Below are 24212 nucleotides of genomic sequence, written 5' to 3' on the forward strand. Positions count from 1 at the left end.
AGATGTGAATGTGTGGACAGATGACCACGTCGCAGCCTTGCAGATCTCTTCAATAGTGGCTGACTTCAAGTGGGCCACTGACGCTGCCATGGCTCTGACACTATGAGCCGTGACATGACCCTCAAGAGTCAGCCCAGCCTGGGCGTAAGTGAAGGAAATGCAATCTGCTAGCCAATTAGAGATGGTGCGTTTCCCGACAGCGACCCCTAGCCTGTTAGGGTCGAAAGAAACAAACAATTGGGCGGACTGTCTGTTGGGCTGTGTCCGCTCCAAGTAGAAGGCCAATGCTCTCTTGCAGTGTGCAACTGACGTTCAGCAGGGCGGGTATGCGGCCTGGGGAAGAATGTTGGCAAGACAATTGACTGGTTAAGATGGAACTCCGACACCACCTTCGGCAGGAACTTTGGGTGGGTGCGGAGCACTACTCTGTTGTGATGAAATTTGGTATATGGAGCATGAGCTACTAGGGCTTGAAGCTCACTGACCCTACGAGCTGAAGTAACTGCCACCAAGAAAATGACCTTCCAGGTCAAGTACTTCAGATGGCAGGTATTCAGTGGCTCAAAAGGAGGTTTCATCAGCTGGGTGAGGACGACGTTGAGATCCCATGACACAGCAGGAGGCTTGATAGGGGGCTTTGACAAAAGCAAGCCTCTCATGAATCGAACGACTAAAGGCTCTCCAGAGATGGCTTTTCCTTCCACACGATAATGGTAAGCACTAATCGCACTAAGGTGATTCCTTACTGAGTTGGTCTTGAGGCCAGACTCTGATAAGTGCAGAAGGTATTCAAGCAGGTTCTGTGCAGGGCAAGAACGAGGTTCTAGGGCCATGCTCTCACACCACACGACAAACCTCCTCCACTTGAAAAAGTAACTCTTTTTAGTGGAATCCTTCCTAGAGGCAAGCAAGACCCGGGAGACACCCTCAGACAGACCCAACGCAGTGAAGTCTACGCCCTCAACATCCAGGCCGTGAGAGCCAGAGACTGAAGGTTGGGGTGCAGCAACGCTCCGTCGTTCTGCGAAATGAGAGTCGGAAAACACTCCAATCTCCACGGTTCTTCGGAGGACAACTCCAGAAGAAGAGGGAACCAGATCTGACGGGGCCAAAAGGGCGCGATCAGAATCATGGTGCCGCGGTCTTGCTTGAGCTTCAGTAAGGTCTTCCCCACCAAAGGTATGGGAGGATAAGCATACAGGAGGCCGGTCCCCCAATGGAGGAGAAAGGCATCCGACGCTAGCCTGTCGTGTGCCTGAAGTCTGGAACAGAACAGAGGCAGCTTGTGGTTGGTCTGAGAGGCGAAAAGGTCCACCGAGGGGGTGCCCCACGCTCGGAAGATCTTGCGTACCACTCTGGCATGGAGCGACCACTCGTGCGGTTGCATGACTCTGCTCAGTCTGTCGGCCAGACTGTTGTTTACGCCTGCCAGGTACGTGGCTTGGAGGAGCATGCCGAACCGACACGCCCAACGCCACATCCCGACGGCCTCCTGGCACAGGGGGCGAGATCCGGTGCCCCCCTGCTTGTTGACGTAATACATTGCAACCTGATTGTCTGTCCGAATTTGGATAATTTGACAGGACAGCCGATCTCTGAAAGCCTTCAGTGCGTTCCAGATCGCTCGGAGCTCCAGGAGGTTGATCTGCAGATCCTTTTCCTGGAGGGACCACAGACCCTGAGTGTGGAGCCCATCGACATGGGCTCCCCACCCCAGGCGAGATGCATCCGTCGTCAGCACTTTCGTGGGCTGCGGAATTTGGAATGGGCGTCCCAGGGTCAAATTGGTCCGGATGGTCCACCAGAGCAGTGAAGTGCGGCAACTGGTGGAGAGGCGGATGACATCTTCTAGATTCCCGGTGGCCTGGAACCACTGGGAAGCTAGGGTCCATTGAGCAGATCTCATGTGAAGACGAGCCATGGGAGTCACATGAACTGTGGAGGCCATATGACCCAGAAGTCTCAACATCTGCCGAGCTGTGATCTGCTGAGACGCTCTGGTCTGCGAAGCCAGGGTCAAGAGATTGGTGGCCCTCGCTTCGGGAAGGTAGGCCTGAGCTGTCTGGGAATTCAGCAGCGCTCCTATGAATTCCAGAGACTGAGTTGGCTGGAGATGGGACTTTGGGTAATTTATCACAAACCCCAGCAGCTCCAGAAGTTGGATAGTGCACTGCATGGACCGGAGGGCTCCTGCCTCCGAGGTGTTCTTGACCAGCCAATCGTCGAGATATGGGAACACGTGCACTCCCAGCTTGCGTAGATAGGCCGCTACCACCACGAGGCACTTGGTAAACACTCGTGGGGCAGAGGCGAGCCCAAAGGGCAGCACACAATACTGAAAGTGGCGTGCGCCCAGACGGAATCTGAGATACTGTCTGTGAGCTGGCAGTATCGGTATGTGAGTATATGCGTCCTTTAAATCCAGGGAACATAGCCAATCGTTTTTCTGAATCATTGGCAGAAGGGTGCCCAAGGAAAGCATCCTGAACTTTTCTTTGACCAGGAATTTGTTCAGGCCTCTCAGGTCTAGGATGGGACGCATCCCCCCTGTTTTCTTTTCCACAAGGAAGTACCTGGAATAGAATCCCTGCCCTTCCTGCCCGGGTGGTACGGGCTCGACCGCATTGGCGCTGAGAAGGGCGGAGAGTTCCTCTGCAAGTACCTGCTTGTGATGGGAGCTGAAAGACTGAGCTCCCGGAGGACAATTTGGAGGCAGGGAGGCCAAATTCAGGGCGTATCCGCACCGCACTATTTGGAGAACCCACTGGTCGGAGGTTATGAGAGGCCACCTTTGGTGAAAAGTTTTAACCTCCCTCCGACCGGCAGATCGTCCGGTACGGACACTTGTAGGGCGGCTATGTTCCCGTGGATCCAGTCAAAAGCCCGTCCCCGGCTTTTGCTGTGGAGGCGCAGGGGGCTGCTTAGGCGCACGCTGTTGACGAGAACGAGCGCGCTGGGGCTGTCCCTGTGCCTGACGAGGCCTTCGGGCCGGCTGGTTGTACCTACGCTTTGCAAAAGAATAGGGTGCAGCCTGCCGTGCCCGGGAAAAACGCCCACCCGTGGGGGCGGGTGCTGAAGGCGCCCGGTGGGAGAGCTTGTCGAGAGCGGTTTCCCGCTGATGCAGTTGGTCCACCATCTGCTCGACCTTCTCACCGAAAATGTTATCCCCCCGGCAAGGGACGTCAGCCAGTCTCTGCTGGGTGCGGTTGTCCAGGTCAGAGGCACGCAGCCATGAGAGCCTGCGCATCACTATACCTTGGGCCGCAGCACGAGATGCCACGTCACAGGTGTCAAAAATCCCCCTGGACAGGAACTTTCTGCACGCCTTCAGCTGCCTGACCACCTCCTGATAAGGCCTGGACTGCTCCGGCGGGAGCTTATCGACCAGGTCCGCCAGCTGTTGCACATTGGTCCGCATGTGGATGCTCATATAGAGCAGGTAAGATTGGATGCGGGTCACGAGCATGGAGGATTGGTAGGCCTTCCTCCCAAATGAGTCCAGAGTGCGAGACTCCCGCCCCGGGGGCGCCGAGGCGGTATCCCTCGAACTCCGTGCCCTCTTGAGAGCAGAATCCACGACCGCTGAGTCATGGGGCAACTGGGGCCGCATGAGCTCTGGGTCAGAGTGGATCCTGTACTGGGACTCTGCTTTCTTGGGAATGGTGGGATTAGTTAGTGGTCGCACCCAGTTCCGGAGCAGCGTCTCCTTCAGGACATTGTGCAGCGGTACCGTGGAGGACTCTCTAGGTGGTGATGGATAGTCGAGGACCTCGAGCATCTCGGCCCTCGGCTCTTCCACAGAGACCACGGGAAAGGGAATGCTTATAGACATATCCCGCACAAAGGAGGCAAAGGAGAGACTCTCAGGAGGTGAGAGCTTCCTCTCCGGTGACGGCGTGGGGTCCGAGGGAAGGCCCGTAGACTCCTCGGAGGAGAAATATCTCGGGTCCTCCTCTTCCCCCCACGAGTCCTCGTCCTCGGTATCGGACATTAGCTCATGTAGCTGAGTCCGGTACCGGGCCCGGCTCGACGTCGAGGCACCGAGGTCTCGGTGTCGTCGAGCGGTGGACTCCCGCGCCGGCGGGGACGGAGCTCCCTCCATCGACGTCGACGGGGACTCCACCTGCGTGGCTGTCGAGACCGGCACCGCAAGCGGCGGCGGTGTCGACTGCCCCGGCGCCGGGCTAGAGCTCGCCGGCGCCACAGTCATCGGCGCCGAGGGCGCAAGCACCCCCGGCGCCGGCACAGCCTGGCGCATCAGCCCTTCCAGGATCCCCGGAAGGATGGCTCTGAGGCACTCGTCCAGGCCCGCTGCCGGGAAAGGCGGTGGGGCCGGTAAGGGTGTCGGTGCCGGAAGCTGCTGGGGGCCAGGAGACGGCACCGAGGTGCCGGAACCCCGACGCGTCGGTACCTCCACCACCGACGGAGATCTCTCCTCTCTGCGATGACGCTTCGGCGTCGACTCCTCTTCAGGGTGCACCGAGGGCTCCCGGTGACGGCGCTTCTTGTCTTTTTTCCGGTGCACGTCACCGGTGCCGGAGGGCATGGAGGAGGAGGAGGTCGATCCCCCTCGGTCTCGGGGTACCGGGTCCGACAGGGTTCGGTCCCGTGGCTCACGAGTTGAGGGAGTGACCGGGGCCGACTGCCCACGCGGTCTCTCTACCCCACTCTCGCCGGCGGACCGGCGGGCCCACGGGACCTGTTCTCCTGGGGTCGCTGCCATCGGTGCCGATGTCTCGGGCATCGATACCGGTACCGAAGAACCGGTCTTCGATACCGATGCCGTCGAGGTCGACGTCGAGGGGCCGGCGCAAGTTCCAAAAAGACGGTCCCGCAGAACTTGCCTCGCAACCTGAGTCCGTTTCCGGAGACCGAGACACAAAACGCACGACTTGAGATTGTGCTCCGGCCCGAGGCACTGGAGGCACCAAGCGTGGGTGTCGGTCTGCGAGATCGGCCGGCCGCAGCGACCACACTTTTTAAATCCACTCGGGACCTTCGAGGACATCGACGGAAAAATCGCGTCGGCGAAGTCAAAGTCGGCAATGGTGGCTAAAATCACACCACGAAAATTGTAACCGACCGAGCGGCCACTAGGCCGCAACGAGGCGTCCCCGCTAGAAAGCGAGGGAAAAGAAGGAGCGCGTGCTCCACACGCGCAAAATTCCTTTTTTTTTTTTTTTTTTTTTTTAATAAAAGAGAAAGAAGAAGAAGAAGAGGCCGAACAGGCCAAAAGCGACGATCCGCGTAAACGCGGTCGAAAAAATCCGGCGGCTGAAACGAGAGAGAGGGGAAAACACAACTCTCTCAGTCGCGGAAAAAAAGTAACTGGCGGGAGCGGTCGCGCACGGGCGGGAAGACGGCCGCGCATGCGCGGTGGGCGTGCCCTGCGTGCTGACCGTCCCGCGAAGCTTATTTCCGGTTGGTGGGGGCTGCCGCGGACGTCACCCAGTCGTGAGAACAAGCAGCCTGCTTGTCCTCGGAGAACTTCAGGTATCATAGGCATTCTTAGCAAAGCAGGGAGCAAGTCTGAGGAGTAGTTTAGTGGTTAGTGCAGCAGACTTTAAACCAAGGGTCCCAGGTTCAGATCCCACTTTAACTCTTTTTTTTTTTGTGAGCCTTCCAGAAACAGAAAAAATACATAAATCACCTGCAAGGCTTAAGGCTACTGAAGTAGAGTACATTCAGGTACAGTAGGTATTTTTCTGTTCCTGGAGGGCTCACAATTACAAAATAAAAGAACTAAAGTGGGATTTGAACCTGGGTCCTTTGGTTTAAAGTCCACTGCACTAACCACTAGGCTCTCTACTGTTCAGCAGGGACATCTGTGTGGCAATTCTAAGAACCAAGTTTATTTCTTGATGTACTGCTGAAGGGCGATTGCCACCAGAATGCTGCCAGAGAGACATCCTTGTCCCTGCTTCTTTGCCATTCATATACTGGATATTCCAGTTTGTAAAATGGCTGTTCATGCTTGACGTCCTCAGCACACAGACATCCATCTAACATATTTTCCAACAGGGAACCCAGACGTATTTTTTATCGGAAAATATATTTATTTAATGGGATTTATTAGTTGCCTTTATGAAGACATACACCCAAGACACTCTACAGCAGGTATGCAAGACAGATGTCTGTTTTGGACACTATAAGCCGAAGGTCTCTATTCTGACTTCGATATCCTTTCAAAATTTCCCTGCCCCCCATGTGTGTTACTTGATTCCAGGCTCTAATTTAAACAACATATTTGAATGGGGTGTCCTCACCCATTAAGTGGCAAAAGATTTTACAGGCTTTGAATCGCCAAAGGATGGACACTGTATTTTTACAAGGGACCCACCTATCCACGGTGGAACACATGAAGTTTCGACGTTGGTGGGTGGGTCAAGTAGTTGATTCTCCTGCAGTTCACCATAAGGCCGGTCTCCTGGTCCTTGTTCAGAGGGGGTTGGATGTGACGTTTCAACAGTCTTGGAAGGACTCGAAGGGCAGATTTTTGTTGATTAAGGCTTTGATTAACAAAAAACCTATACTACTTTGTAACATATATGGCCCCAATGTATATGAACATAGTTGGGCATATATTACAGTAGCAGAAATAAGAGAATGTATATGAAGGCCAAAGATATTTATTCTAGACTTGCATGAGAAGCTGAGAGCTATATACCCAGTCACCAGTGCACTCTATTTGGAGGGGCCACCTACTCTGCCACAGGGTTAAAGAGCAAGGGTCAGAACAAAAGATGCTCTGATGAAATTACCTGTTTGACCATCTTGTTGCTCTCTCTGCCATACATACGTAGTAAAGAGCCCCAGTTCTTCACATGTGGGTGCAACAGTTGCAGGATTTTCTGAGAAGCCAGCTGTTTCCCAACTCTCTTATTTTTGCCTACATAAAAGCCAATTAAGAACCATTATTACATATCAAGACAAAGTATTGAAAAATTATATCTTACCTGATAATTTTCTTTCCTTTAGTCACAGCAGATGAATCAAGATACTTGTGGTTTGTAACCACCTACCAGCAGGTGGAAATAGAGAGCGCTGAACTGCACTGCTTATAGGATGGAATGCTTCCTGGTTAGTCAGTTTTTATCATAACAAAGCAGAAGGAAACAGAATTATCACATTTCTCCTTCCCCACAGGGTACCTTGATAAACCAAAAACTGTCAAGATGAAATCCAAGCACAATAGTCTATCTAAAACATAAAAATGCATATACCCTGCCCAAGAGAAAGAAACAACCAAGAGGAACCCCCGAAAGAAGCTAAAGTGGGGCACTGGATTCATTTGCTGCAACTAAAGGAAAGAATATTATCAGGTAAGACAATGTTTTGCTCCTTAGCGTCAGCAGACGATGAATCCAGATACTTGTGGGATGTACCAAAACAGTCCTGAAGTAGGGTGGGAACCAGAAGCATCCACGAAAAGCGGCAAAACTCCAAAAATGCAGGCAACCGTGCAGAATCCTCTAAAAGGTAATGCCTGCAGAAAGCAAGCAAGGAAGACCATGTCACCACCCAGCATAAATCCTCCCTGGAAAAACAAATGGACTTCCGCCCCAAGAGAAGCTACAGCTTGGACAGAAGATGCCCAGAAACTATATGAACGAGCTGTACCCACTAGAAAATACGTTAACACAGAAGCATCCGTGAGCAAATGAGCTCGCAAGGCTAAGGAAGCCAGCGTCCCCATGAAGCTCCGAGCAAGGCAGGAACCAAAGAACAAAATCAGCGGAGCTCATGTGTCACGTCCAAAAGAGGACACGTGCACAGAGAATGTGTACTTCATAGGAAGAATCAGAGTAAGTGAGAAGAAAGGCAGAAACCTGATCCCACAAGAAAAGGTGGGAAAAATGGGCCAACAGCAAGAGGATTCAGAGAAGCTTGACCGACGTAAGTCTGGAGTTCTGAAAACCTGCATAGACAGACACTCAGAACTGCAACTACAATAGAGGTGCCCCTGATATCACTAAAAGAAGGGCGAGCATGAATAATCCAGCAAGAAAGACCAGACCTGTCCACAGGAAGACGCTGAGACTAGGAGAAACATTGATCTGGTGTCAAAAGCGCCAAGTCCACCCGAAACACTAGACTATCCACAAGCGGGATCTTAACCAACTAGAGCACTATGTCCGACCAGTTGCCCAGAGATGCAAGGACAGCAAAAGACAGACTAGAACCACCAAAGACACCGGCTCGGGAGACACCTGAATCCAGACAGTCGAGTCCACCCACCACGTCAACCTCGACTCCCCATCACCGGATGATGTAGAGTGGTGGACTCCGGGTAGTGGTGTGCCAAAAAAAAAAAAAAAGTTTTTATATATATATATATATATATATATATATATATATATATATATATATACACACATATACATACACACACAACTTTAGTATTCGTTTTATTGGTACAAAGATACAGTGTACCAATTTACAAACTGTATTAACATATACAATATTCTTTACTGTAAATTCCATATGGCAACCTCTCAAAACTTACCCCTGTGGGAGCAAACCTGTCCAAAATAGTTTGGTATTCTGAAACAAAATTGTATTAGATCTAAAAAGGCACAGCCCTCACTTATCCTGTGCTCTGGAAGTGAATTATTTTAAAAAAGCTCTTAGACAAGAGCATAGTAAGGCACAAGTGCAGGCACAGCAGAAGCTTAACCCTTCTCAGTTGCTGGAAATATTAAGTAGTAGTAATAGTAAGATGAGAACTGGAAACAACTAACTCTCGAGAAATTTGAATACCAGTCCTGAGAAGACTGAAGACGAATAACCATTCTGGAAGAAACTGTCAGACTCCAATACTGGAGGAGACAAAATCAGCCAAGTACAAGGTATGGAAGAATCTCCAATCCATTCCTGTGAAGGAAAATTTCCTTGGAGATGTGGAAAGGCTGACATAGCTAGACCAAATAATAGATGCCAAGGAAAGGAACCACAAAAATCGTCTGTGGAAAGTTGTAAGTGAAATAGAAAACACATGTCCTTGAAAGCCAAGGAGAAAGAAACTCTCTGGCTAGACTGAAACTAAAAAAAAATAGACTCTTGAAAAGTCCCAAGAAAGGTGTAAGAAAATTCCCTGCAGCACAGCCACGAAGGAAATAGAAATGTGCCCGTACCACAAAGGCAACTGGGGCCTGCTACCAACCTTGCCGAAAAGAATGAAGATGCCAGGAGGAGCCCGCCTGATAGCCTGGAGCTGCATGATGATTCCAAGAGAACATCCGCAGAGGCCTGAGAAAAAAAAAAGACTAGCTGGTAACTCTGCTGAAGCATGGTAAAGCCACATCAGACGGAGACCACTTGAAACACTCTACAAGGAATCTGGAGAGGTGACCTGCTATTCTGAAACTCGAGGAGAGACTTAAGAACCCTTCATCGAGAGGCAATGAAAACTTGGGGAGGCCTGGAATTTGAAAGCAAATCGTTCTAGACCACAAGAACAGCAGTATGCCGCAGAAGAAGCAGAAACCGTGCAGCAGAGTTGCCTAGCCTGTAGCACCTGGCCCCTCAACAGCAAAGAAGGCTAAAAAGAGGCAACAGAATCTGGAGCGTGTTGCTCACACTACCTCAAAGGCTTAGCAAATCTAGATCGGAAACAACTGCACTAAGTAGAGTCCAACCAAGCTATCCCTGAAGAGGAAGCTTGCCAAAGGAAACCTAGGCATAAGTATAGCTGAAGAGGGATCTAAGGCAAAACTCTTTGCCAGTTGAGAGTGTGACAAAGTGTCCAGGGAGGCAGAGCACCACAACTGGCTGGTATGACTGCGCACTATAGTAACCCGGTGATAGCTATGACTAGATGATGTAAAAGAATCCAGATGTTGGTGCCATAGGCACTATTGAAAGTACTGGAAGGAGAAGTGCACCAGAAAATTCTGGACCTCTAGGACTCCCAGCCACTCATAGCAAGAAGCCCACTCACTCTCAGCGAGGGAGTTTGGAACAATAGCCGGCCGCTAAAGTGGGAATTGTACCCACAACACTCAGTTCCAAGGTATGCATTCTAAACACTAGGTCAGGGCTATATACCCAACACTAGGAAAAAATGGCAAAGGTGCCACTGAAGCCAGCCGAGGCACGATGGCACTGTGCTAGAGGAACCGCCGAAACAGAGGAGGTTGGAAGAAGTATGCAAAAATTGCAACTAGTGCCAGAGTCGAACACCAGCAAAAGTAACCAGGCAAAACCGCAGCCCAGCAGCAAAGTGGCCGCCATCCTATCCTTGCAAAAACCTGACGGTCAAGGCTATCCAAAAAGAAAAGGCAAGACATCATGCCCCTTGGGACAGAAAAGAGGACCCCAGCTTGGAAGAAAATTGGATCACCGGTCTGGAACCAACAACCTGCAGGTGAAGGCCAGCCACCTTTCAGAATCACCCTGATGTAGCTACCAGCACCGTGGTGAACCTAAAGCATGCAGGGACTGAGTGTAATCTGGGGCAAAGGAATGAAAAGGACTGGCTAGAGCCACATGGAACTGGAGTGGAACCCAAACCCAGTTCTCCAGTTGCCCAGAGTGTTGCTGGAAACAAATGCAAGTCTATGAGTGAAAGAATTATTCTGCCACCAAAGTCCGTCTAACGTTGAACCTGGAGAAGCAAAGGAGGTCCAAAACAGACCTGTGCCCAGGACTGCAGCTGCACACCAATTTTCCCTAGGAAATAAACAGCTGCCCTGCGACAGGCCAGAGAGACCTGGCAAAGAAGAATTCTCATCCAAAGTCAAAGAACACTGCCAGGGTGGCATTGGTCTTTTTTTTTTTTTTTTTAAAGAAAAACAACAGGGCCACAGTAAACAGAACCCGACAGAGGACCTTACATTCATGAAGCACTGCCCAAAGGCTGCTCGTGGGTTTCCACATAGGAACTGCCATTAACCCATAGTGGAACAAAAGCAAAGATAACGCACCAAAGACAACCGAGAAAGCCATGACCCCACCATGCTGCAAGTATGGGAAACAGCTGGGGAGACCCAGGAACCACGTATGCAGTCTGTAGCGCCCTGTGCCCTTAAAGGGACTAGGCAATGCCTAGTGCACACTATGAAAACATCCTGAACAAGAAAAAATATCAAGGCATCATCCCCTTCTATAGGTCTGGAGCGCTGGAGGGCCATAGGGTTCCCTATTAAGAGCTCACCAGCTACCGTCCAAGCCCTCCTGCCCCTTAGCAACGGACAGTTCACAAGACCCGCGCAGAAAAGGAGGAGAAATAGAGACACGAACATCTCTCTGTAGCCTGAAGTAACTCTTCTCCTAGGTACAGCAGGGTTTGAGAGGAGAGACTAAATCCAAGGAATGACACAGAAGCATGCAAACAGGCACTGCCAAAAGCCCGACCCGAACAGCTTCCCTGTGTCCTTGCTTTTTTTAAGGCTACACAACTCTGAGGAAAATGGTGCCTAGAAGGCCTCGTAGGAGCTGATGTCGGGGAACAAAACAGGGTACGAACAGGCAAATGCCGGCAGCATTACCTCCTGAAGAGCATCAACAAAATGGAAGCCGGCACCCTCAAGGAGAAACGAGCCCCTGCTTTTGTTGCGCAGGAAACAAGCAAGGCTTACCCGGACGCTGCACCCGTAAACTCAGACAGGCCCATAGAGGCTTACCCTGACACTGCACTGCTAGCACTACGAGAGCAGAGCTCAAAACTGCTGCTTGAATACACTAGGACAGTAAACAGAAAGAAATGAGGAAATAAAAATTAACATTCACTCCAGGAAGCCAAAATACTGCCATCCACTTTAAAGCCGTCTGGGGTAAAGCGACATCCTCTCCTCCTCAAGCTCCAATACTGGGAGTACCAGTATCCCTCCTGGAGCCCAGAGAAAGCAGAAACTGAACATCCAAAGCTGGGCTGACATGGCTCCCTTTTTTTTTTTTTTTTTAATGCAGCTTGATATCCACATTGAGGAAGGAGAATGGAAGAAGGGCAGGAGGGGGCAAAAGGGTGAGGGAGGGGGCAAAAGGGTGAGGGAGGGACCTGGGGTGACCAGGTGTACCCCCTAAAGGTGGCACCTCTCAGCCGTACACCACAACTGAACTGAGAGACCCAGAACAGGAGCTGCCACAGATAAGACTAGGAGCTCATGAGAGACATAAGAACATAAGCACCGCCATACTGGGAAAACACCAATGGTCCATCAAGCCCAGCATCCTGTCTCCGACAGCGGCCAATCCAGGCTTTAAGAACACTACAAACACCCCCCCCCCCCCCCCCAAAAAAAAAAAAAAAAAAAAAAAAACATTAATTTTTAATAATGTTAAATGGACTTTTCCCTCAGAAATCAGTCCAAACCCCCTTTAAACTCCGTAAGGTCAGCTGCTGTCACTACAATTTCCGGCAACGAGTTCCAGAGTCCAACTACACGCTGAGTAAAGAAAAACTTTCTCCTGTTTTAAATCTACCATATTCTAGTTTCGTCTTGTGTCCTCTGGTTCTATTGTTGTTTGAAAGTGTAAACAAATGCTACACATCTGTCTGCTCTACTCCGCTCATTATCTTGTAGACTTCTATCATATCACCCCTCAGCCGCCTTTTCTCCAAGCTGAAGAGCCCTAACCTTCTCAGCCTTTCCTGATACGGAAGTCGTTCCATCCCTTTTATCATTTTTGTTGCCCTTCTCTGCACCTTCTCCAATTCCTTTATATCTTTTTTTAGATGCGGCGACCAGAATTGGACACAATATTCGAGGTGCGGTCACACCATGGAGCGATACAATGGCATTATAACATCCTTGTGTTTGTTTTCCATCCCTTTCCTAATAATACTCAACACTCTGTGCGCTTTCTTAGCCGCCTGCTGGAGACAGAGAATACTGACTGATCAGGAAACATTCCATCCTATAAAGCAGTGCAGTTCAGCGCTCTCTATCTCCATCTGCTAGCAGATGGTCACAACCCACAAGTATCTGGATTATCTGCTGCTGATGCTAAAGAAACGTCCTTTTCTCACTACCCATTAACTCTGATAAAACCATCCACTGCACTCAAACCGCTGTTTTACAAGGCCTGGGTGTTGATGGTTTACCATACAGTCAGTTTCCACACATATGTTGCATTCACAAGCATTTGGAGCAAACACCATTCAAATTAGAGAATTCTCTGAATGAGCAGAAACTATAAATTGGAAAGAAAGGGTTAGGATATAGATGAAAAGCATCTGTAATGAAATGTACCAAGTAGACACAAGGCAACATATGCACTTACACCAGCCTTGCACCGTGTGCCTGCCACAAGCCATGATATATTCACTCTTCTGATTTTTACCAGGAATCACTTCAAATTTGATGGATGTGTCACCCATGCCATGATTTCTAAGGAATAAATAAATAAATAAATAAAAGAGTTATGTAGGTCATCGATACCAGATAGCACATATAAAGAGCAGACTACACAAGCCAGATAGAATATGCAACTTATTGAAGTGGAAAATCATAAAACAAAGCTTGATGTGGCCAGAAGTCTCAAACTTGCGAATGGAAAGAATCTGACTTTTAGTGTCTCACCGTTTAAGGCACTCATGGAGAATCTGATAAGGAGACAATAATCCAGCTTTATTGGTCAGTTCATATACCCGTGAGTCTTCAATACTGATATGGTTAAAATACTACAAAAAGAAAAAGAAAAAAGCCTGCATTAAAATCAACTACTCTAGAATCAGCAGCACTGCCAAATTTCAGTTCATTTACTGATAGAAAAACAAAAACACGCTAACAGCCACAGCTCGCAATAGTTGCATGGCCCATGCTCCCGAGAAGATCTTTATTATTCTTAACATGGTTAGTAACCATTTTGGTATCAGCAGCCTCTATTTGTATTCGAACTGTGAAAAAATCCAGGACTTAACTTGCCAGCTACCTTTCAGGCAAAAAGAACTATGCAGTGCCTGCTGAAAGAGCTTGAACCATAGACACCCGGTTCATGAGGCTTGGAGAAGCTAAGCCTCCCCAGCAGCAAGCCCTCAACTCTCACTGGGCCGCTCCAGATGCCTACAGACTGCATCGTTCTCCCTTGGTCCAACACCTCCATCCTGGTTCCAGCATCTGTCCTTCCCCCCCCCCCCCCCCCCCCCCAGTCCCTCTCACTTTTTCCCCTCGCCACTAGTACTGCTTCGGGCCTTCCCTATGACACATTCTATCCTGATGCAACTTCCTGCTTCCGCAAGGGCGGGATTCGTCATAGGGACGCAAAACATCAAGACCTGTAAGTCAATTAACCTGAAACTATTTACATACTAGTTGTGAAAGTGCAACCTGGAACTAAAGAAAACGGCCTAGGGGGGTGCTCAAGGCAGTAATGAGATGTGAATGTGTGGACAGATGACCATGTCACAGCTTTACAAATCTCCTCTATGGAGGCTGACCTCAAGTGGCCTACCAACATAGCCATGGCTCCGACACATTATGAGCCTTGACATGACCCTCTAAGTCAGCCCAGCTTGGGCATAAGTAAAGGAGATGCAATCCGCTAGCCAATTACAAATTATGCATTTGCCAATGGCTATCCCCATCAAGTTTGGGTGGACTGTCTATGGGCTCTAGTCCACTCCAGATAGAAGGCTAAGGCCAGTTTGAAATCTAAGGTATGCAGTACACTCTCACCAGGATGGGAATGTGGTTTTGGGGGAAAATGCTGGTAGGACAATTGACTGAAAGATGGAACTCCAACATCACCTCAGAAAGGAATTTAGGGTACCTGTAGAGAACTACTCTACTGTGATGAAACAGTGTAAGGTGGATCAGCTAACTAGGGCCTGAAGCTCACTGACTCTGCGAGCTGAAGTGACCGCCTCTTCTTCTGGAGTTGTCCTCCAAAGATCTGTAGAGATCAGAATGTTTTCCAACACTCATCACTCAGAACAAGGGATTGTCTACATTCCAACCTCCAATTCCTGGCCTTTACAGCTTGGATGTTGAGAGGATAGAATTTTGAATCCTTAGATTTGCTGGAGGGGGTCTCCCACATCTTGCTGGCTTTCAGGAAAAATTCCACTAAGAGGTGTTAGTCATTTAAGTGGAGGAGGTTTGCAGTCTGGTGTGAGAGCAAGGCTTTAGATCCTACACAAAAACTACTTGAATACCTCCTACACCTTTTTGAGTCTGGATTTAAAAAAAACCACACACAGACACAAAAAAAACCCCTCCTCTGTAAGGAGCAGTTAGTGCTTATCACTGTGTAGGAGGTAAGCCCATTTCTGTACAGCTTCTAGTTATTTGCTTCATGAGAGGTTTGTTACTAACCAAGCACCCTGTCAAACCTCTAACTGTATCATGGGATCTCAACATTGTCCTCATCTAGCTGATGAAAACTCCTTTTGAGCCACTTGATTTCTGTCATTTGAAATAGGGAAACACTCGGAGCAAGTGGGAGTGGCGTATCAAACAACGACTCTCCTCTCCCCTGCCCCCCCTGCAGCCACCCATGTCCTGCGACCCTCCTCTCCCCCTGCCCCCCTGCAGCCACCCATGTCCAGTGACACTCTACTCTCTCCCTGCCCCACGACCCTGCTCTCTCACCTGCCCCTCCTTCATCCACCCAGGTTGTGTAACCAATTCTTCGGGGCAGGCAAAAAAGATCCCCGCTGCCGGATCGCTGTTCAAAATGGCCGGCGATATTTACAAAGGCGGCCTCCAAGACTTCAGCAGGGGGAGAGTAGGGTCGCAGAACATGGGTGGCTGGAGGGGGGCAGGGGAGAGGAGGGTCGTTGGACATGGGTGGTTGCAGGGGGGGCAGGGGAGAGGAGGGTCGTTGTTTGATGCGCCGCTCCCTGCCACTTGCTCCGCGTGTTTCCCTACTCCTCCCCCTGCCTGGGAATCAGCTGTGAGTGACGTCAGCCTGGGTGGCTGGAGGGGGGGCAGGGGAGAGGAGGGTCACTGGATATGGGTGGCTGGAGGGGGGCAGGGGGAGAGGAGGGTCGCTGGACGGAGGCAGGGGGAGAGGAGGGTCGCTGGACATGGGTGGCTGGAGGGAGAAGGTGAGGGGAGTCCTGAGACCAGAGAGCTGGGGGTGGAAGGGGGGCCTCAGACAATAAAGAGAGGGGGAGGGGCACACACTCACTCACTGTCTCTTACATACACTCTCTCTGACACACTATCACATTCTCTATCTCTCACACACACTCTCTCTCTCTCTCTCTCTCAAACATACACTCCGAGGAAAACCTTGCTAGCGCCCGTTTCATTTCTGTCAGAAATGGGCCTTTTTTACTAGTATATAATAAATGACAGCAGATAAAGACCTGAATGGTCCATCTAGTCTGCCCAACAAGATAAACGATGGGCATTTTCAGAACTGGTTTGATTGTTAACTGAGGTTACCTGTGTCCTAAAATCTTTCTGATAAAACTGTGGACTATTATATCTCATCTATATCTCATTTAAAAAAGAAAAAAAAAGAAAACCTGTCCTTTCACTTGCAGAGGGTCTGTCCTCTCAAAATTTCTATCCTATTGCCTATACCTTACAATTGTTGTTGCATTGTGATTTCATAATTTTATGCTGGTAGTTTCTTTTTTTTTTAATTTTGAAAATTTTTATTAAACACAACTTAAAGAATACAGTAGAAGGCAATGCAGCCTTCAAACTTCTGAAATACACCAAACAATTGAGTTACATCTCAATCTACAACCATAAGTTTTAACGATTTTCTCCCAGCCCTCCCCCCTCCCACTCCTACCCTCCCCCCCCCACTCATTACATACCAAGGCATGGCTAGATCCCCTGTACGGGCAATGCATTAGACCATAGTCTCTCCAAATGTGTCCACTCTTTAGCATCAGGTTTGTATCTGCCCATTCTCCTATCAGTCAGTTGCTCCAGGCCCACAATGCTCCTGATTCTCATCTTCCAGCTTGCGATAGTGGGGCCAATTCTCTGTTTCCAGTGTGCCGCAATTTCCAACTTTGCGGCTGCTAACCCCAGTCTTTTAAGCCGCCTTTGCCATTTCTGGCCCCGTTTATTTCCCCATCCTAATAAGCACCATTTTGGCTCTGCTGGAAATTGTGTGTCCAGAATGCATGTTAAGTGCATGGTAACAATCCACCCAGAAGGGCTGGATAGAAGGACATTCCCACCATACATGCAAAAAACTACCTGTCCCGGTATTACACCGCCAGCATTGGTCGGATACCATGGGGTATATTCGTTTTAACCTATCCGGTGTGTAATACCATCTACTTAAAACTTTGTAAGCATTTTCTTTAATTAATACACAGATAGATGCTTTTTTCACCTCCATACACACCCTTTCCCATTCCTTCACACTCATTTCAATATTTAGATCTCGCTCCCACACAGACATATAGGGTAATTTCTTCATTTTATCTCCCCTAATATACCTATAGAGTCTGGATATACCCTTCCTCCCTCCCTCTAAGGTTTCCCATATGTTTTCCAGTATCTCTCGTTCCCTTGGATCAGACTGCAACCACCCTTGCCCCCTCATAAAGTGCCTAACTTGTAAATAGGCATAGTAATCAGATTCTGGCAGGCCGAACTTCCTCTGAAGAGTTACAAACTCTCTTAATACCCCTTCAGACATAAGATCCCTGAATCGCTTCAAACCCTTCCGATTCCACTCCCGAAATACCCCTCCCTCTCGCCCTGCGGGGAACTCAGCTTCTTGGCTAATATAGGCTAGGGTAGAGGTTTTTACCCCCTGCTTAAATTTGGTCTTTAATACATCCCAAATACGTTGCAGGTGAGCTATGAATGGATTGTTATTCCCCTGATGAATGTTATACATCTTTTCAGATCCCCACACTCCTCGTTCCAGATTACACCAAGGTACCAAGTCTTGCTCCAAGGTAGCCACTGGCGATCTATGTCCTTTGCTCCATTCCGCCACCTGTTTTAACTGCGCTGCCTGGTAGTACCATAATATATTGGGTAACCCCCTTCCCCCCTCCTCCACACTCCCCCACATAATTCTTTTCGAGATTCTAGCCCGCTTGCCCCCCCACGCAAACTGGGAGATATCAGATTGTAGTTTACTTAGAACTGATGAGGGGACCTCTAACGGCAATGTTTGGAAGAGGAACAGCATCCGTGGAACCAGGTTCATCTTTATCACAGCTATCTTGCCCCACCAGGATAATAGACCATTTTTCCACCTACTCATGTCTGAGCGCAGCTCCCGAAACAGTGGGGCATAATTCAATCCATATAGCTGCGATAATTCCCTTGGGAGCCGTATTCCTAAATATTTAAAATTATCCCGTGTATGCCTAAAGGGAAATTTTTGCAACAATGCCTCCAAAAAAGTAGGAGACCCGGTGATGCCCAAAATTTCGGATTTATCATAATTAACTTTAAATCCAGACAACTCTCCAAAAGCTCGTATCTCATTACAAATGGGGGTTAAAGTCTCTTCAGGGTGGCTTACATAAAAGAGAATATCGTCCGCAAATAAAGCTATCTTGTGTTCCCATGCTCCTGCTTGGAATCCCCGTATCTGGGTCGTCTCCCTAATCTTCTGTGCTAGCGGCTCAATCGCTATAGCGAAAAGCAAAGGGGAAAGGGGACAGCCCTGCCTAGTACCTCTCTGTATCTGTACCTGTTCTGAATATCCCCCATTCACTTTTATCCGCGCGCCACTGGTGCTGCATATAATCCCTGAAGCCAATTTAGAACCCCTGGGCCAAACCCCATAACCTCTAACACCTCCCATAAATAATTCCACTCCACCCGGTCGAAGGCCTTTTCTGCATCAGTTGTTAACAGCACCAAAGCCTCCTCCCGTTGTTGCGCCTCCCATATGATGTTTAGAGTTCTCCGGATATTATCGGCTACCTGCCTTTTAGGAATAAAGCCGGATTGATCCTTATGAATTAACTGGGGTAGAAATATATTAATTCTTTCGGCCATTACCTTAGCCAATATCTTAATATCAATATTTATTAAAGAAATCGGCCTGTACGAGCCACATAGTGTTGGATCTCGACCTGGCTTGGGGAGGACCGAGATCCCCGCTTCATACATGCTCTTCGGCAACGTCCCGGTCTTGAAACATTCGTTCCCTACCCTCACTAACAGTGGCCCTAATTCCCTCCCCAACAGTTTATAGAATTTGGCCGTGTATCCATCCAGACCAGGTGCTTTCCCCCCTTTCAAGCCTTTGATTACTCTTTCTATCTCCTCTAACGTAATAGGTTTGTCTAAATATTCCCTCTGTTGCTCCGTTAACCTGTGTAGACCCATCCCATCTAAATATTGTTGAATTCCCTCCTTGCTGGCTCTCGTTTCTTTAGTATAAAGGGCTGAATAATATTGAGCAAATCGTTCCCGAATCTCCTTGTCCTGGTGAACCAACTGATCCCCTGCCCCCTTTATCTTGGTAATAGTACTGCCTACCCGCTGTTGTCTTAAACTTCGCGCCAACATCTTACCCGCTTTATTACTAAACTCGAAAAACTTCTGCCTCATGAGTTTTCTGTGATATTCCATCTGACGGATTTGTATTTGCTGTAACTCCGCCCTACATTCTTGCAACTCCCCCCAGATTCCCTGATTCCGTCCTCCTTGATGTTGAGCTTCTAAAATGGCCAGTCTTTGTCGTACCCTCAATTCCTGTTGTTGATCCTCTCTCTTCCGTTGACTACCTTTCCTAATCAAATGCCCTCTCACTACTACCTTCAGGGCGTCCCAAAGAATCCCATCAGAAACATCCCCATTATCATTATGTGTTAAATATTCCTGCACCACTATTCTAATTTCCTCACAGGCCTCTACAGTATCTAGCAAGGATTCATTTAGCCTCCAAAATGTATGCCCCCGCTCTCTCCCCAACCCCTTCCAAGAAATCCAAATGGGCGCATGATCCGATGCATGAATGGTTCCTATGCCCGAATCCCTAACCGTTCCCCATAGATTGCGGGATCCCCAGAGTGTATCTATCCTAGTGTAAGTACGCTGTGCATGAGAATAGAAAGAATAGGTTCGCTGCCCCGGATGCTGCATCCTCCAAACATCGATCAAGTCCAGATCCTTGACCATTCTCAATATTTTAGCCGTATTAGCCTGACCACTTCCCCTCTCGCCTTTAGAGCGGTCTAAATCTGTCAGTGCCCAGTTGAAATCACCCCCCAGAATTATTTCTCCTGATACAAAGTGAAGCAATTCCAACCTTAAAGCCTCAAAAAATGCGCCCTGTCCCTCATTAGGAGCGTAGATATTCACTAATGTAAATGGTTGATTATTTAGTTTACCTTTAACCGCTATACATCTACCCTGGCCTTCCACATATGTTTGTTCATGGACAAAGGCGACCGTGTCCTTTATATAAATTGCCAAACCCCCCTTTTCCCCCCCTCTAGGATCAGCCTGAAAGTATCCAGTGCCCATATTTTTATATTGTATTAATCTTTCATCTTTCTTTTGAATATGAGTATCCTGCAGCATAACAATATCCCAATGCATTTTATGAATTTCCCTATATATGATACTTCTTTTCTCAGGGGTATTCAAACCATTCACATTCCATGAGCCCACTGTTATCCCACCCCCCTTCCTTTTCCCCCCCCCGCCCCTCCCCTCTCCCAATGAGTCCCCTCGACTGGTCTCCAAGCTTAGATGCCAGTTAAATCCCTAAGGAAGTGTCGTTCCGATAGGTTATCCATCTATAATGTATCCTCCGTGTCCCCCCTCACCCATCATCACCCATCACATTCATTCCCCCCTTTAATCATATATAACAAAACCTTTTACAGTTCTTAACATAACTTCACCTATATTAAAGTATACATGGAACCAGACCTAAATCCGGGCATTAGCCCTGAGACAAGTGGATTTTCAGGTTTCTGCATCTCTCTCATGCCCCTGGTCCTCATGAGTTCGGCTCCTTCTGATACTGCCTCTGCTTTGCTGGATCCAGCCCCCAACACCTTTGGAGGATTTGTCTTTCTGAGAGCTCTGAGATGTCGCTGTTACTTCGGGCAAATCCATACAGCCTAGTGACGCCAGAGTTTTCCATGCTTCTTCTGGTTGCAGTATTTTCTTTGCTTGACTGCCCACTGAGACCAGGATGCCTCTAGGATATAACCACCTATAGCGCAAGCCGGACTTTTGCAAATATCTCGTTATGTCTTTGAAGTCTCGCCTTTTTTGCAAAGTAACTCTCGCCAAATCTTGAAAAATCTGCACCTTCACATTACGCCATTCAACTTCTCCCAGAGCACGTGCTTTCCGCCATATTGCTTCTTTCACTTGGAAATCATGGAAGCAGACAACTATGTCTCTGGGGAAGTCACCCCGTTGCGGTCCCAGACTCCGGTGAGCCCTATCAAGTTTTATTGTGGGCCCTTCCTGCGTCTCCTGTGGATCTTTTCCTTGATTCAAAATGAAAGTACAGATCTCTTGCACAGTCTTCTCTATGTCTTTATACTGAGACTCTTCCGGCACGCCTTTAAAGCGCAGATTTCACCGCCGGGAACGGTTCTCCAAGTCTTCTATTTGTTGCTCTATATCCAGTCTCACTTGCTGTTCTGTGTTAGCTTTCTTCTTCAAATTCTTTAATTCTCCCGCTAGCGCTTCCATTCGCTCCTCAGTCTCAACTACACGATGACCCATATCTTTTACCTCTTCCCGGAGCTCTGCTACTGCTGTCTGAATACTTTTCCTGGTGTTAATCATCTCTGATTTGAGCTCTTTGAACCATCGGATGATTTCACTCCTTTCTACCTCAGCCTCACCCGCGCTGTGTTCCTCCATATCATTGTTAGGCTCATCATCATCATTTGGCGCCATTTTAGCTCCGCTCTGAAGGAGAGCCGCGTTCCCTCTTTTCACCGCCCACGGCGAATCCGCCGAATACTTGTATTTCGCCAACTTTTTCCTGGCCGCCATGGGATATTATAATCCTATTTCTGCGTTCGCGGAGGTAATTGTCGCGCTTCTTCAAGGGGTAAACACTCTTTTATAACTATAAACCCGCGGAGCTCTACAAACCGGCTACATCGGTGACGTCACTTCCTCCTGCTGGTAGTTTCTTAATTGAACTGTGTTCAACTTCTGTGCCAGTGATTTCATATTTTTATGCTGCAGTTGTCTTAAAGGTGCTCTGTAGAACTGTGTTTTGAACCTATGTCAAGTGACTTAATCCAATCAACTTGGTTACACAGAATTTGGTGACTCTGGTTCTGGTGTCTATCATAAACAAAAAGTAGAAAAAAAAAGTATTTTATTCTGAATTTATACTGAATTTATTAACTGGAATGTGTCAGCTTTTGGAAATGCACATCACTGGTATTTTGCATTTCAGTTTATATTTCTCTGTTATTGTTGTGTGCAGAGCTGACTTCCTGAGCTTTCCAGTTCAGTTTGCCTTTATACCTCTATTACTGATATGTGGTCCCCCTTGTTTCATATTTGTTTTTATTTATTTAAAGTTTACTAGCAGGCTTATTTTTGAAAGAGAAGGGCGCCCATCTTCCGACACAAATCGGGAGATGGGCATCTTTCTCTCAGGTTCGCCCAAATTGGCATAATCGAAAGCAGATTTTGGGCATCCTCAACTGCTTTTCGTCGTGGGGACGACCAAAGTTCACGGGAGGGGGGGGGGGGGGGGGGGGTGTCGGCACCGTAGCGAAGGCGGGACTGGGGCGTGATTAAGAGATGGGTGTCCTAGGCCAATAATGGAAAAAAGAAGGACGTCCCTGACGAGCACTTGGCCGACTTTACTTGGTACATTTTTTCTTGCGACCAAGCCTCAAAAAGGTGCCCGAACTTACCAGATGACCACCGGAGGGAATCGGGGATGACCTCCCTTTACTCCCCCAGTGGTCACCAACCCCCTCCCACCCTAAAAAAAAAAAAAAAAAAAAAACCTTTAAAAACTTTTTTTTTTCAGCCTCTATGCCAGCCTCAAATGTCATACCCAGCTCCATGACAGCAGTATACAGGTCCCTGGAGCAGGTTTAGTGGGTGCAGTGCACTTCAGACAGGCGGACCAAGCCCCATTCCCCCACTACCTGTTACACTTGTGGTAAATGTGAGCCCTCCAAAACCCACCCGAAACCCACTGTACCCACATTTAGGTGCCCCCCTTCACCCATAAGGGCTATGGTAGTGGTGTACAGTTGTGGGGAGTGGGTTTTCGGGGGCTCAGCACCCAAGGTAAGGGAGCTATGCACCTGGGAGCAATTTGTGAAGTCCACTGCAGTGCCCCCTAGGGTGCCCGGTTGGTGTCCTGGCATGTCAGGGGGACCAGTGCACTACGAATTCTGGCTCCTCCCATGACCAAAGGGCTTGGATTTGGTCGTTTTTGAGATGGGCGTTCTGTTTCCATTATGGCTGAAAACTGGGGACAACCATCTCTAATGTTGACCATCTCAACATTTAGGTCGACCATCTCTAAGGTCGACCTAAATGTTGAGATTTGGGCGTCCCCGACTGTATTATCGAAACGAAAGATGGACGCCCATCTTGTTTCGATAATACGGGTTTCCCCGCCCCTTTGCGGGGCCGTCCTGCGAGGATGCCCTCATGAAAACTTGGCCACCCCATTCGATTATTTATTTATTTAGATTTTGCTCACACCTTTTTCAGTAGTAGCTCAAGGTGAGTTACATTCAGGTACACTGGATATTTCTCTGTCCTAGGAGGGCTCACAATCTACGTTTGTACCAGAGGCAATGGCAATGCCCCTCCACACCACCCAAACTGACTTAGCAGGACAGGGCGGTGTAAAACAACATGTAAGAAAAAGGAAAAGGAGGAACTCCGTTGATAGAAAAAACCCCCCACTAATTCTTGAAAGAGGACAGCAGACAAGCAGATTGGGAAAAGACTAGGGAGGGGGAAATAAAGACATCATAGATAGAGAGAACACAGAGAAGACTGGTGCTCCTTATGTATCTAGCACTCTGAACGCCTGCACAAATAGCCAAGTTTTAAGTTCTTTTTAAACTTCTTAAAGGAGGTATTGCTGTGAAGGGAAAAAGAGGAAGGGAGTTCCAGATGTGGGGAGGTAGAAAGAAAAACGCAATGTCTAGTGGATTATTGATACGCAAATTTGGAGCTTGGAAGAATTAAACGATGATCATTTACAGAACGTAACACTCTTGCTGGGGAATAAGGAATAGTGAGGGAAGAAAGGTACTAGGGCAGACCTACTTGGAGGACCTTTAAAGTCAGTATCACGATTTTATAGGCGATGCGTTGATATACCGGTAACCAGTGATACTGCTTAATAGGGGAGTG

General features: G+C 48.4%; 1 protein-coding gene across 2 annotated transcripts in view; it reads right to left on the reverse strand.

Moving 5' to 3' along the window:
* DGCR8 (DGCR8 microprocessor complex subunit) overlaps positions 1-24212 on the reverse strand; it is an 82016-nt gene that overhangs the window by 16195 nt on the left and 41609 nt on the right. For both annotated transcript variants that reach the window (XM_030217443.1, XM_030217444.1), the window contains 3 exons: positions 13524-13624; positions 13225-13331; positions 6762-6889 (listed from right to left, as the gene is read on the reverse strand). In XM_030217443.1, coding sequence (XP_030073303.1) covers positions 6762-6889; positions 13225-13331; positions 13524-13624 — 336 coding nt within the window. The remainder of the gene's footprint in view (positions 1-6761; positions 6890-13224; positions 13332-13523; positions 13625-24212) is intronic.

The sequence above is a fragment of the Microcaecilia unicolor genome, chromosome 11 (genome assembly GCF_901765095.1).
Source record: "Microcaecilia unicolor chromosome 11, aMicUni1.1, whole genome shotgun sequence".
Taxonomy (NCBI): Eukaryota; Metazoa; Chordata; class Amphibia; order Gymnophiona; family Siphonopidae; genus Microcaecilia; species Microcaecilia unicolor.